At 47.9% G+C, this 14,814-nt stretch overlaps 1 protein-coding gene and 1 long non-coding RNA gene across 3 annotated transcripts in view; one reads left to right on the forward strand and one right to left on the reverse strand.

Moving 5' to 3' along the window:
- LOC127591902 (gastrula zinc finger protein XlCGF17.1-like) overlaps positions 1-9,392 on the reverse strand; it is a 66,428-nt gene extending 57,036 nt beyond the window's left edge. For both annotated transcript variants that reach the window (XM_052052190.1, XM_052052189.1), the window contains exon 1: positions 8,948-9,392. In XM_052052190.1, the coding sequence (XP_051908150.1) occupies positions 8,948-9,074 (127 nt within the window). In that variant the 5' untranslated portion in view covers positions 9,075-9,392. The remainder of the gene's footprint in view (positions 1-8,947) is intronic.
- Positions 7,451-8,605, forward strand: LOC127591939 (uncharacterized). Its single transcript, XR_007960034.1, has 2 exons — positions 7,451-7,874; positions 7,948-8,605. It is a non-coding gene; the product is annotated as an uncharacterized LOC127591939 (long non-coding RNA).
- Positions 9,393-14,814: the final 5,422 nt, after the last annotated feature.

Below are 14,814 nucleotides of genomic sequence, written 5' to 3' on the forward strand. Positions count from 1 at the left end.
CCGACTGGATATAGTCGGACTTGCCTCCACACACAGCCTGGGTTCTGGTGCCAGTTCTCTCGAGAGGGGTTGGACTCTCTTCCACTCTGGAGTTGCTCACGGTGAGAGGCGCAGAGCAGGTGTGGGCATACTCATTGCCCCCCGGCTCAGTGCCTGTACATTGGGGTTCACACCGGTAGACGAGAGGGTCGCCTCCCTCCGCCTTCGGGTGGCTGGACGGGTCCTGACTGTTGTTTGTGCATATGCACCAAACAGCAGCTCAGCATACCCACCCTTTTTGGAGTCCTTGGAGGGTGTGCTGGAGAGTACTCCTGCTGGGGACTCCCTTGTTCTGCTGGGGGACTTCAATGCTCACGTGGGGAATGACAGTGATACCTGGAGGGGCGTGATTGGGAGGAACGGCCCCCCGATCAGAACCCGAGTGGTGTTTTGTTATTGGACTTCTGTGCTCGTCACGGATTGTCCATAACGAACACCTTGTTAAAGCATAAGGGTGTCCATATGTGCACTTGGCACCAGGACACCCTAGGCCGCAGTTCGATGATCGACTTTGTAGTTGTATCATCGGATTTGCGGCCGCATGTTCTGGACACTCGGGTGAAGAGAGGAGCGGAGCTGTCAACTGATCACCACCTGGTGGTGAGTAGGCTCCGATGGTGGGGGAAGATGCCGGTCCGTCCTGGCAGACCCAAGCGTATAGTGAGGGTTTGTTGGGAGCGTCTGGCGGAATCCCCTGTCAGGAGTTTCAACTCCCACCTCCGACAGAGCTTTTCCCATGTTCCGGGGGAGACGGGGGACATTGAGTCCGAGTCCCATGTTCCGTGCCTCTATTGTTGAGGCGGCCAATCTGAGTTGTGGCCGTAAGGTGGTTGGTGCCTGTCGTGGCGGCAATCCCCGTACTCGCTGGTGGACACCAGCAGTAAGGGATGCCGTCAAGCTGAAGAAGGAGTCCTATCGAGCCTTTATGGCCTGTGGGACCACAGAGGCAGCTGACGGGTATCGACTGGCCAAGCGGACCGCGGCTTCGGTGGTCGCCGAGGCAAAAACCCGAGCGTGGGAAGAGTTCGGCGAGGCCATGGAAGCCGACTTCCGGACGGCTTCGAGGAAATTCTGGTCAACCATCCGACGTCTCAGGAGGGGGAAGCAGTGCACCACTAACACTGTGTACAGCGGGGATGGGGCGCTGCTGACTTCGACTCGGGACGTTGTGAACCGGTGGGCAGAGTACTTCGAAGACCTCCTCAACTCCACCAACACGCCTTCCTTGGAGGAAGCAGAGCCTGGGGACTCTGAGGTGGGCTCTCCTATCTCTGTGGTTGAAGTCACCGATGTGGTTAAAAAGCTCCTCGGTGGTAGGGCCCCAGGGGTGGATGAGATCCGCCCGGAGTTCCTCAAGGCTCTGGATGTTGTTGGGCTGTCCTGGTTGACACGCCTCTGCAACATCGCGTGGTCAACAGGGAGAGTGCCTCTGGATTGGCAGACCGGGGTGGTAGTCCCTCTTTTTAAAAAGGGGGACCGGAGGGTGTGTTCCAACTATAGAGGGATCACACTCCTCAGTCTCCCTGGTAAGGTCTATTCAGGGGTGCTGGAGAGGAGGGTCCGTCAGGAAGTCGAGCCGCCAATTGAGGAGGAGCAGTGTGGTTTTCGTCCCGGCCGTGGAACAGTGGACCAGCTCTACACCCTTAGCAGGGTCCTTGAGGGTATGTGGGAATTCGCCCAACCAGTCTACATGTGTTTTGTGGACTTGGAGAAGGCGTTTGACCGTGTCCCTCGGGGAGTTCTGTTGGGGGTGCTTCGTGGGTATGGGGTACCGAACCCCCTGATACGGGCTGTTCGGTCACTATACCACCGATGTCAGAGTTTGGTTCGCATTGCCAGCAGTAAGTCGGAATCGTTTCCAGTGGGGGTAGGACTCCGCCAAGGCTGCCGTTTGTCGCTGATTCTGTTCATAACCTTTATGGACAGAATTTCTAGGCGCAGCCGAAGCGTTGAGGGGGTCAGTTTTGGGGGCCTCAGTATTGCATCCCTGCTTTTTGCAGATGATGTGGTGCTGTTGGCTCCTTCAAACGGGGCTCTCCAACTCTCACTGGAGCGTTTCGCAGCCGAGTGTGAAGCGGTTGGGATGAGAATCAGCACCTCCAAATCTGAAACCATGGTCCTCAGTCGGAAAAGGGTGGAGTGCCCCCTCCGGGTCGGGGAAGAGATCTTACCCCAAGTGGAGGAGTTCAAGTATCTTGGGGTCTTGTTCACGAGTGGGGGTAGGAGGGAGCGGGAGATCGACAGGCGGATCGGTGCAGCGTCTGCTGTGATGCGGACGTTGTATCGGTCTGTCGTGGTGAAGAAGGAGCTGAGCCAAAGGGCGAAGCTCTCAATTTACCGGTCGATCTACGTCCCAACCTTCACCTATGGTCACGAGCTATGGGTCGTGACCGAAAGAACGAGATCCCGGATACAAGCGGCCGAAATGAGTTTTCTCCGGAGGGTGTCCGGGCTCTCCCTTAGAGATAAGGTGAGAAGCTCAGTCATCCGGGAGGGGTTCAGAGTCGAGCCGCTTCTCCTCCACATCGAGAGGAGCCAGATGAGGTGGCTTGGGCATCTGATTCGGATGCCTCTTGAGCGCCTCCCCGGTGAGGTGTTCCGGTCATGTCCCACCGGGAGGAGACCCAGAGGAAGACCCAGGACACGCTGGAGAGACTATGTCACCCAGCTTGCCTGGGAACGGCTCGGGATCCCCCGGAGAGAGCTGGAAGAAGTAGCTAGGGAGAGAGAAGTCTGGGCTTCCCTGCTAAAGCTGTTGCCCCCGTGACCCGGCCCCGGATAAGCGGTAGATGATGCATGGATGGATGGATTTTCTGGGGAGCGGCCTGGTGAACTAGTGGTCCGCGTGTTGACCTCACAGCGCAGAGGTACCAGGTTCAATTTCAGCTCCGGCCACCCTGTGTGAAGTTTGCATGTTCTCCCCAGGTCTGTGTGGGTTCTCTCCAGATCCCACATTCCAAAAACATGCATGGCAGGCTAATTGAACAATCCAAATTGTCCCTTGGTGGTGAGTGTGAGCGCGGATGGTTGTTTGTCTGTGTGTGCCCTGCGATTGGCTGGCAACCGGTTCAGGGTGTCCCCTCTCTACTGACCGAAGACGGCTGGGATAGGCTCCAGCACCCCCCGTGACCCTTGTGAGGATAAAACGGATCGGAAAATGACTGAATGTATGTTACAATGAGAACTCCGACATGCCTGAGGGCGTAAATATGCTTACAGCTTTAACTTTTTTAATTTAATTGCACTTTCCTATTTCTATTTAATGTGGTAGTTTGAAAATATAAATAAGAAGTTCCTCACCAATTACTCAGTACTTGTGATTCTTTCACTACGTACATTCATTCATCTTTCGAGCCGCTTGATCCTCACTAGGGTCGCGGGGGTGCTGGAGCCTATCCCAGCTGTCTTCGGGCAGTAGGCGGGGGACACCCTGAATCGGTTGCCAGCCAATCGCAGGGCACACAGAAACGTTCAACCATTCGCACTCACACTCACACCAAAGGGACAATTTAGAGTGTTCAATCAGCCTGCTCAGCATGTTTTTGGAATGTGGGAGGGAACCGGAGCACCCGGAGAAAACCCACGCCCGGGAGAACATGCAAACTCCACACAGGGAGGCTGGAGCTGGAATCGAACCCGGTACCTCTGCACTGTGAAGCCGACGTGGTAACCACTGGACTACCGGGCTGCCCCACTACGTACATATTTACTCTTATTCAAGGATTCTTTTTTTTTACATGTCATATTTTTCAAAAGTAACACTAATACAATTGAGTGCACATTTATTCTGCCACCTCTGTCCTTGTGTCCTTATGGAAAAGATGAGACTGATGCCCTAAATATAATAGTAAATAATAGTTCCATCAGTAGTATACAATAGAATATAAAACATTACTCAGTAAAAATACTCAGAGAGCTTTGCTTAATGTTAGAAATGTGCACTTCAAATTACAAATGTGGAGCTATGAAATGACAACTAAAACCTCAATGTCACAAATGGAATAAGTGTGTACTTCACTAAATTATTTTAGGTTTTTTATTTAGTGGTTTGATTTAAGGTGTAATTTCGTGTGGGTCTGAGGCCATATTCCAGATTTGGGTTTGCATAACAAGTTCTATTTCATAACAAGATGTTTGTTAAAAAAGTTAAACTTAGACAAATATTAGATATAATAAAAAATACATCATTGTTTTACTTTCTAATAAACCCATGAGACTGTTTTCTATAGTTTCAGTTTTGTTGGAACAAAAATATTTCAGAAATCAATAGGTGGCGGTAGTGAGTAAAAAGTGTGTGTATTGAATTTAAATGAAAATACACACAAAAAATCATTTTTGGTATATTTGTGAGGACCTCTCTGAAACTTTGAGAGATGCCTATATAAACCCTCTAGAGGCCTTTAGAATGAAAAACTTGTGAGGACTGGCCAAAATGTCCTCACTTGTCAAAAATGTCCTCACTACGTTGGTCTTATAATCACAGTGGTCCTCACAAGTATAGCCGTACAAACACACACACACACACACACACACACACACACACACACACACACACACACACACACACACACACACACACACACACACACACACACACACACACACACACACACACACACACACACACACACACACACACACACACACACACACACACACACACAGTGTATATATATAATATATATATATATATTAGAGCTGTCAAACCATTAAAATAATCTAATTAAAAATGTAACTGTCATAACTCAAATTCAGTAAAAATTAATCGTGATTACTCACGCATTTTTTTTTAGTTTCTGAGTTTCCTTTTATAGTTTTTATGTCCTATTTTTACCCATTTTAATGCTCTCATCAACATGGAATCATGAATCAAGACTGTAAAATGATCGTGGACTTCAGGAAACATCCTTCTCCACAGTTGCCCCTCACATTATCCAACTGCCCTTTGTCAACTGTCGAGACCTTCAAGGTCCTGGGAATCACAGTCTCCCAGGACATGAAGTGGGAAGTCAACACCATCTCCACCCTGAAAAGGGCCCAGCAGAGGATGTACTTCCTGAGGCTGCTGAGGAAGCATGGCCTGCCACAGGAGGTACTACGTCAGTTCTACACGGCAGTCATTGAATCAATCCTGTGTTCTTACATCACGGTTTGGTTTGGGGCCACCACAAAAAAAGGACAAAATCCAACGGACAGTTAGGACGGCGGAAAAAATCATTGGCACCCCCCTACCCACTCTTGAGGACTTGCACAATGCAAGAATCAAAACATGGGCACAGAAAATCCTCCTGGATCCCCCGCACCCTGCCCACCACCTTTTCCAGCTACTCCCCTTAGGCAGGCGCGGCAGATCCATGCGCACCAAATCCAGCAGACACTTAAACAGCTTCTTCCCTCTTGCTATTAACTCCCTAAACAGTCACTGACATAGTCACTCTTTTTGTACAACAAATACTGCTACTGGTCACTCTAAAATGGTTCAATGATTTTCTTCACCAACTGTACACACTGTCATAGTATTGTATTCTACCACTGATAACTTGAGCTCTGCTTGATACTTTGCACATCGTCTCACAGTTGTCACTGGATGGTACCACCGTACTACGGTTCACTTGCATTATGAAATGTCCTTCGATACCCATTTGTCATGTCCTTGTTTATTATGATACTAATACAGCGTGTTATACTGGAGACAAATTCCTTGTGTGTTCTACATACTTGGCCATTAAAGATGATTGTGATTACTTCTATCAATTCTATTTGCAAAATGCTAATATTTTCTGAAATCACAATTTCGATTTTCAATTTCACATGAACATTTTTCACTTGGAGCAGTTACTCACACATAATCTCTCACACAATATTACTGTCCATCAACAACAGTGAAAAAATATTTTGTCACACAACAGCTGCTTTCACAGCTCTTCATCTGGAATCAAAACAGAGCAATATAACATTATAAAGTGCACATCGAAGGTAAACTAGGACTCAGCCTATAGTGGATTTAAGCTATGGTTGCAGACTTCATTTTTCTCAAGTTTGCTTTGAACACAGCAGTCAGGCTATGTAGATTCTGTTGGTCCTTCTTGCGTGGAAGTTTTTCTATGGTTTTGTGTCTACATCTGACTACCGGTACACTTGGTTCGATGACAACACTGGAGACGTTTTATTTTCATTGTGGTCCCTAGGTCGCTACCACTGCACCGCTGAACTCTCGCTAAGCGCACCACTGTCAGACGAACACATACAAGCTCCACCCGCTTTATTTATATGGACACTTATTTCTCTCCCGAGACAGCATCTTCTCCCGCCTGGTGTACCTTAACCTTCTCCGCTACGTACAATCTCTATACACAGCTTGTAATGGAGGCTCTCGCTGGCAATCCGTTGTGGAGTCGTTCAATGCAATGCGAATGATTTCAGCTCGAGTCGAGCTGTGGACAATGTTGACAGGCTTGCATGCAGTAGCCATACATTTAGCTATGGCTTTAGCAAATTTGTTCTTCGTCGTGTCCATTTTCTTCGCTTTGAAATGATCCATAGCTGTCTGTCTGAGATGAGGGGGCGGAGTACTCACGTCAGCTGTGTGCTTGGCCATTAAGTGGTATTTCAGACTCGACGTGCTATGATGATAGCTCAGTTTACGACTGCAAAACATAAAGGTAACTTTGGTCTTGTCACTGGAACAATCTGGCAACTTTTTAAAAGTAAACTTTCCATTCATAAACTCTAAGTATCCGTTTTCAGTGTCTCGCGCTGCTGTGGCTGGCAAAACAAACGTGTGTGGACCTATGCAGCGCGCTTGTTGTTTTGTTTCTGGTTTATTTATAGAGCAACGTAACATCCGCTGTGACGTGTGCCACGTTAATCTCGCGAGAAAACATGTAATCCCGTTAAAATTCATTTAAATTAATGCCAATAAAAACGCTCATATATATATACAATTACAGTAAATCATATAATATATATATGCGAGGCGATTGCTCTCAGACTGCAAGGGAAGCTTAGCCTCCCCTAAAATGGACGCTCAGCTTTTCTGCATGGTTGGATGATCTGTCCGAGGTGGAATCTCTTTTGATTGACAGCGAAATGAGCCAATCACCGATCTTTTGGTGTCATCATCCGTGGGAGCATTTTTCAATTCTCATTCTGTTCTGAGTTGAACTGGAGATTTCTTCCAATCATCTTCGCGACACACTGTTAAAAACCTCACGACAAATTAGTCTTTTATTTCTGGTGGGTTTTATTGTAATTACTTGTGTTCGCAGACTGACTTCTTTCACCACAGTTAAGACCCTGGAAAAGCCGCCTTGTTAAAAATAAATGGCAACATTTTATGATGTAGGCCGAAATTGAGCTCCCCCTCCTTGACAGACCAGCATCCGCCACTGATAGATATACAGTCAATATTCCCATCCCCGGAATTCTATGGAAAGGAACATTCTTCCCCCGGAATAAAATCCTAGGCATTAACATTTTGACTATGATATTACGTGTTACCGGAACTTGCGTAAGCGGAAATTCCACTACCCGTAACCCGGATGGAGGTGTAATTCCGCGGGACCTTAAATACACGCAACGCCCACCCGATGCGACGGAAAAGACAACGCTAAAACAAGTTTTCACTTCGCGTTTTTCGATCAGCAGATTCTAAAGGACGACGTATACGTGAGTTTTTATTGCCGTGCGTTTTACTGTAATTGTGAATGATTTTAACTTTATTCACTTCCGTCCTGGAGAACGCGGCACGAGCTGAAAAGCAGCACCCACTCGACATGACAGAAGAAACGTGTTCGCTTTGCCGTTTTCATTCATCAGATTCGAAACGAAGGCGTGTCAGCGACTTTTTATTGGCGTGCGTTTTACTGTAATTGCAAAAGATTTTAACTATTCAATTACGTCGTGTAGATCATCGCATCGAAACGTAGAAGAACTGTAACGACTGGAGCGGAGCGGGTGAAAAGCATCCGTTTGAGCGAGGCTGGACACAAAGTTAAAAAGACCCAGTCGACACTTGGAGTCAGAAAGACGCAAATCTACGAAACTTTAAAAAACAAGGCATCGATTCAACTCCTGATGACCAGCCACCATCCAGCAAGGAAGCAATGCAAATGGCAGCATAAATCCTTCAGTATGCACAAGAATTACCAGACATCGGTGATCAAAGGGACAGTTACTTGCAACTAGCAAGAAAACTGTATAACACGCGGACAAACATTCTCATAAACCAAAGAATGCATCCAACAAAACAATCCAAAATACACATTTTTCCCCAAGACAGAAAAAATAAATATTAAAATACTGTATGTATTTTACTGTTGTGATTTTTTGGGATAAACCTGTATTGCAGTTTTTGTTATATAAACAGTATATTTGTCTATTTTATTGATTGTGTTGTTACACATGCATTTTGTCAACATACTTGCAGATTCATAAAAGACATGTACCATGCTCATTTCCCAAATGAGGAATTTCTGTTATAAGCACAAATTGGACAGCGCAAACACGAGTCCATACTAGAGAATATTTACTGTATACCTGTGCGTGTGATTGTGTCTGTGTATATGTATCTGTGTGTGTGTGTGTATTTAAATAATAAATATATACATATGTACATTTGACTCTCTCCTCTTTCATCTCAAACTGCTTCAAACAACAAAGCGTGTGACGGAAAAGTGGTTAGGACTGCACGACTGTCCGTGTTTTGTTATGTGTTGTGTTTATTATTTTACTTTGTTAACTGTTTTGTTAAGCGCTTTGTTACAGCTGCCGCTGTTGTGAAAGCGCTCTATAAATCAGCATGTATTGTATTGTACACACGAACACACACACTGCGTCCAACAAAGACAGCATCTGAAGGCTGTTATTAAAGCATACGAAACAAGTGAGACGAAGACTGTGACCAAACCTAATCTGTGAAGATCAATTTCTGGCTGCATCCTGCCAATGGCGTCCAGCAGTTGACGTTGTCCCTTGTGGTCCTCTTTTTCTCCACAAAGTTCCTCCTTAAACTCTGCTCTTCTTCTTGCGCACATTGTTCACACAAAAATTACAGCAACACTTTACGCTTATGAGCTCTGCGGAGCGATGTGTTGAGCACGAGGGCCTCTTTGTTAGCGGCTAGCAAGCTAACTGAAGCTAAACTAGGCCGAGGAATATCAACGTACACCGAGACGACTTCCATCGGACACAAAGCTTCAACGAAAGATATTTTGATCCAGCGAGATGATGGTGGGCGCCCCGAGTGGAGGTTTGAGCACGTTGACTACAAATTCAGAAGAATTTGGTAAAGAGCGTCATTCCCTCCTGGCGCCCCAGTCCCGCACTGCGGTCAAACCAGCGATTGTTCACGCTCTGCATTACGGAAATCTGCCGACAGCGAACGCCGTGACCACCTTCAAAATAAAAGCTTTACAAACTATCAGCGGTTTGGATTTAGCATGTTTTAAAATAATTTCTTGGCGGTCAGGGTACGATGAGTTCACCCACAGAGAATGAAAACTCTCTCAGAATAGCACCGAAAAGGTTTCTGAAGTTGAGAAAGAAAATAAAGTCATCTCTCCATAAATCACTAAATTATCACGTCATTTAAAAATTAAATGTTTTCCCGCAACTACACTAAGTCTAGGGCAAACTATGCCACCCCCAGGTATCTAACCACAGTACTGTACTTTCATTATGATCTGATGTTTCATTTCAAAATAAAAGGCCTCATAAATCGGCAATTTTTACCTTTCTACTGCTAATTTATTTGGGTGAAATTAACTGTTTGTTTTATTGAGTTAACCTTAAAATTGCTTTGATTTTGTTTTATTAGAAAGCATTGATTTCAGCTTGAGTTTTCTTTTTATGATCTTCAATTCAAGGGTTTGGACGCAAATACTACTTTTAAATTCAGTTTATTTTTTCCACACAAATTTCAATAAAACTGCGTGAAACAATGATGTGCTGATTAAATACGCATTTATTTTATGTCAAATGTTACGATTCAAATCAAGATAATGACGAACCACAATGCGCTGATGCGACTCAGAGGCTCATTCCACTCTTCACAGCAATATTGTACACGACTTCTGTTGTGTGTGATGTCACCGCTTCAGAACAGCCCCGCCCCCTCAGCGACAAGTCAGCGTTCTTGCAGACGGCGAGTGCAGAGTCGGGCGCTTGAATGTGTGTGTTTTTTTTTACAATCTTTATTGAACAAGCCAGGATACAATTCTCAGTAAACAGAAAAAAACGAACAGGTTTTTAATACATGCCTACATTACAAACATTTAAACAGAAAGAAGCCAGGGGATTTTTAAACAAAAAATTCAAATAATGAGCATAGAGCCAGAGTCTTAACAGCTTTCTTGTTTTTGGAATCTATAATAGAACTCAGGTACTGATTTGTTTCTGTTTCAAAAATTAATAAAATAGGTTTTGAATTACTCCATCTGGATTTGTGGATATGGAACTTAGCGAGAATGATCATTAAAGTTATAATGAAGGTTTGTTTAGTGTCTTTTTCCTTATTTTTGTAGAACCCAAATAGTACATTTTTCCAGTGCAGCATAAAGTCAGAATCAATACATTCAATAATAAATCTGGATACAGCTTTCCAAAATGTGTTGGTGTACGGGCATTGCCAGAACAAGTGAACCATCGTTTCAGGGTACATTCCAAAAAATGTTTAGTGGGATAGTATTTGTGTATCATTTCAAAAGATATTTCCCTTACTTTATTTGTCAGGAGGTATTTGTATGGGACGGACCAGAATTTTTCCCAAGTGTGGATTATGAAAAAAACCAGACCAATAAGTGATAATATGTGGGGTTGTTGAAATATCTTTGAAACAGGGAACATATGTAACAGTGTTATTTCTGACTGATGTTGACGTAAAACAGGATTTGCTGATAGCAGTCATTTTTGGGTCCAGGGTTGGTGTGGATGTTGTTCTGTCCACCCCTTTCAAGAGGGTTATGTCACGTCCCGTGTTTGCCAGCAGGGGGCAGGCTTTTCCTGCCTACCGCCGACACACCTGTCACCCATCAAGGACTAATTACACAGGCTTTATCTTTGTGCTCGGGCAGTTGACTTACTGCCGGAGAATTCAACGCCGTGCCAATTCTCTCGATTATTACCCTATTCTATTCATTGCCGTGTAGCCTTGCGATTGTGATTACGCGTCGTTAAAATCTACTATTGTCTATTCCTATTATTACCAACCATATTCCTTGCCATTTTCTCGCAAGCGTTTTCTGTTTACTTCCTTTTATTCCTGGTCCTGATTTTGACCAGCGTTTTCTGTTTGTTGCTCCCGGACGGGTATTTTGTGTTTGGTATTAAAATTCATTTGTTCTCGGAACACCTTTTCTTTGTCTGCTTTTTCGGGGATCCACCTCATTATCTTGTTGGGCACGAAGCGATCACTTTATCGCTTCGGACCCAACGTGACAGAATTCTCCGGCCACCATGGATCCCGCAGACTTAGAAAGGATTTTTTCCGCTCTGCCCTGCCGAGAGCAACAGTTGAGTCAGCAGGGCCAAGCCATTGCGGAAATCAGCCGCGCGGTTTCCATGCTGGCTCACAGGTTCGATGATTTCGAACCCCGTCTTGTACGGGTGGAGGAACGGAGAGCACCTCCCTCCGTGATTCGTCCTGCCACCCCTGAGGCACCCGCATCATTTCCCACAATGATGAGTGAGCCTTCGCTTCCACACCCCCCACGTTACGGGGGTGAGCACGGGCAGTGTGGGTACTTCCTCCACCAGTGCTCGCTCGTTTTCGACCAGCAACCTTCCCTCTATGCTACTGACGCCGCGAAGGTGGCATATATTATGAGCCTGTTGACAGGTCCGGCGGCGTCATGGGCGATGGCGACAAGCGACGCGAAGCCGAGCCTCCGGTCTTCATTCCACGGCTTCGTGGCGGCGTTTCGCCGGGTGTTCTACCATCCCGTGCGGGGCAGAGAGGCTGAGGGCCGGCTTCTTGAACTCCACCAGGGGAGGCGATCGGTTGCGGACTACTCCATCGAGTTCCAGATTCTGGCCGCCCAGAGTGGCTACGGCGACCGGGCGTTGTGCGGACTGTTTCGTCGTGGATTAAACACCGAGCTCAAGGATGAGCTGGCGACTCGCGACCACAGCTCCAACCTGGAGGAGTTAATCGAGCTCTCCCTGCGACTGGACAACCGCCTGAGAGAGAGAAACCGGGAGCGGGGAGGTGATCGTTCTCCGTCCCGGTGTGCCACGTACTGCGGGGAGGAGCCGATGCAGCTGGGTGGCGAAAACGTAGGACCGGAGCAGAGATGGCGCCGATTCGACGATCGGGCTCGGTCTGACAGCTGTCAACGGGGACCTCATGCTGCTCCCAGCCGACCGGGACATTCCCCATCCTCGCCCTCCAAAAACTGTGAGTCCCGACCCCGCGCAGAGTCCCCCACGCCTCGGCGAACTGACTCCCGGCCGGGACACACCGGGAGACTGGAACTCGAGGGTGAGATATTTGAGGGGTCCCGATCGCGGCGGGTTAGGGCTCTGATAGACTCGGGGGCTGATGGTTGTTTTATGGATACCGACTTCGCCGCTGACCTGGGCTGTTATGTCGAGAAGTTGGCCGATAAGAAGCGGGTTTGTGATCTCGATGGGCGCCTCCTGGGGGTCGTGACGCAAAGAACAGAACCACTAAAACTAAAATTATCCGGCAACCATGTTGAGCATCTACGGTTCCATTTAATGCAGTGTCGTAACGCCCCGGTTATTCTCGGCTTGCCCTGGCTCAGGACTCACAACCCCGTAATTTCCTGGGAGCGTCCGGCAATAGAGAGTTGGAGCCGGAACTGTTATGAACGTTGTCTAGGATCAGCCGTAGGGCAGCACGAACGTGCCGGTGACGACATCCCCGAAACTATCTGCCTTGACGGAGTGCCAGACTGCTATCATGACTTGCGACAGGTGTTCAGCGAGGATCGCGCACGCTCCTTGCCCCCGCACCGACCCTACGATTGCGCCATAGACCTGCAGGCGGGCGCTCCGTTACCAACCTCACGGCTGTATCAGGTGTCTAAACCCGAGCGCGAGGCACTCACGGAATACATCAACAGCTCGCTCGCTGCAGGTCTAATTAGACCATCGCGATCGCCGTTAGGTGCGGGGTTTTTCTTTGTTGAGAAAAAGGACAAATCCCTGCGACCGTGTGTGGACTATCGAGGTCTGAACGACATCACGGTAAAAAATAAGTATCCGCTACCGTTGCTAGACTCCGCCTTCGCTCCTTTACAATCAGCCACAATCTTTTCAAAATTAGATTTACGCAGTGCCTACCACCTGGTTCGCATCCGGAAAGGTGACGAGTGGAAGACTGCTTTTAAGACCCCGCTCGGACATTTTGAATATCTGGTTATGCCCTTCGGGCTGACAAATGCTCCCGCCGTTTTTCAGAATCTCATCAACGACGTGTTGAGAGACATGCTGAACATTTTCTGTTTCGTCTATCTCGACGATATTTTAATTTTTTCCCAATCTATCCAAGAACACAAGCGACACGTCAGACTGGTATTGCAGCGTTTATTAGAGAACAGGCTCTTCGTCAAGGCAGAGAAGTGCGAATTCCATGTACCTGTCATCTCCTTTCTGGGGTTTATTATTGAGCAGGGCAAGCTGAGAGCAGACCCCACCAAGACGGAGGCGGTGACGAACTGGCCAACACCGACTAACCGGAAGGAGTTGCAACGCTTCTTGGGGTTCGCTAACTTCTACCGTCGTTTTATTCGCGGCTACAGCCAAAAGGTACTCCCGTTGACCCGTCTGACGTCCACAAAAATCCCATTCAAATGGGACTCGGCTGCGGAGTCGGCATTCTCTGGCTTAAAGGCCGCATTCACAAATCGCCCGGTGTTGCACCATGCTAACCCGGACTTCCCGTTTGTCGTAGAGGTGGACGCCTCGGATTCAGGGGTCGGGGCTGTTCTGTCGCAGCGTTCCCCGGTCGACCAGAAATTGCACCCCTGCGCCTTTTTCTCTCGTCGACTCAGTACAGCAGAGTCCAACTACGATGTGGGCAATCGTGAACTGCTAGCTGTAATCGTCGCCCTACAGGAATGGCGCCACTGGCTCGAGGGGACTAAGGAACCGTTCACGGTCTACACCGACCACAAGAACTTGGAATATCTCCGCTCGGCTAAAAGACTCAACCCCCGTCAGGCCCGTTGGGCACTATTCTTAACCCGGTTTAATTTCATCCTCACTTACTCTCCTGGCTCTAAGAACACCAAGCCCGATGCCCTTTCCCGTCTCCACGACCCCGTGGAGAGGGACCGGTCACCAGAGACCATCCTCCCGACCCGGTGCATCGTGGGGGCGTTGAGGTGGGAGATTGAACAGAAGATCCAGGAAGCCCTGGATGGTGTCCAGGTCCCGGCTGGATGCCCCACAGGGAGATTGTTTGTTCCCCCACCTCTGCGCTCGGAGGTGTTGCAGTGGGGGCACGGGTCCAAGGTGGCCTGCCATCCTGGGGTGAACCGGACTGTGCATCTCGTCACCCAGCGGTTCTGGTGGCCGGAGCTTCGGAAGGATGTGGTGGACTATATCAATGCCTGCTCCGCCTGCGCCTGCGGCAAGGTCTCACATAGGCCTCCGGCAGGCCTGCTCCAGCCATTGCCCATCCCTCCTCGACCTTGGTCACACATCGCCCTGGATTTCGTCACGGGCCTTCCTCCATCCCGTGGGCGGTCGGTCGTCCTCACCATCGTGGACCGGTTCTCTAAGGCGGCTCATTTTGTTCCGCTGTCTAAG

The sequence above is a fragment of the Hippocampus zosterae genome, chromosome 19, assembly GCF_025434085.1.
Source record: "Hippocampus zosterae strain Florida chromosome 19, ASM2543408v3, whole genome shotgun sequence".
NCBI lineage: Eukaryota > Metazoa > Chordata > Actinopteri > Syngnathiformes > Syngnathidae > Hippocampus > Hippocampus zosterae.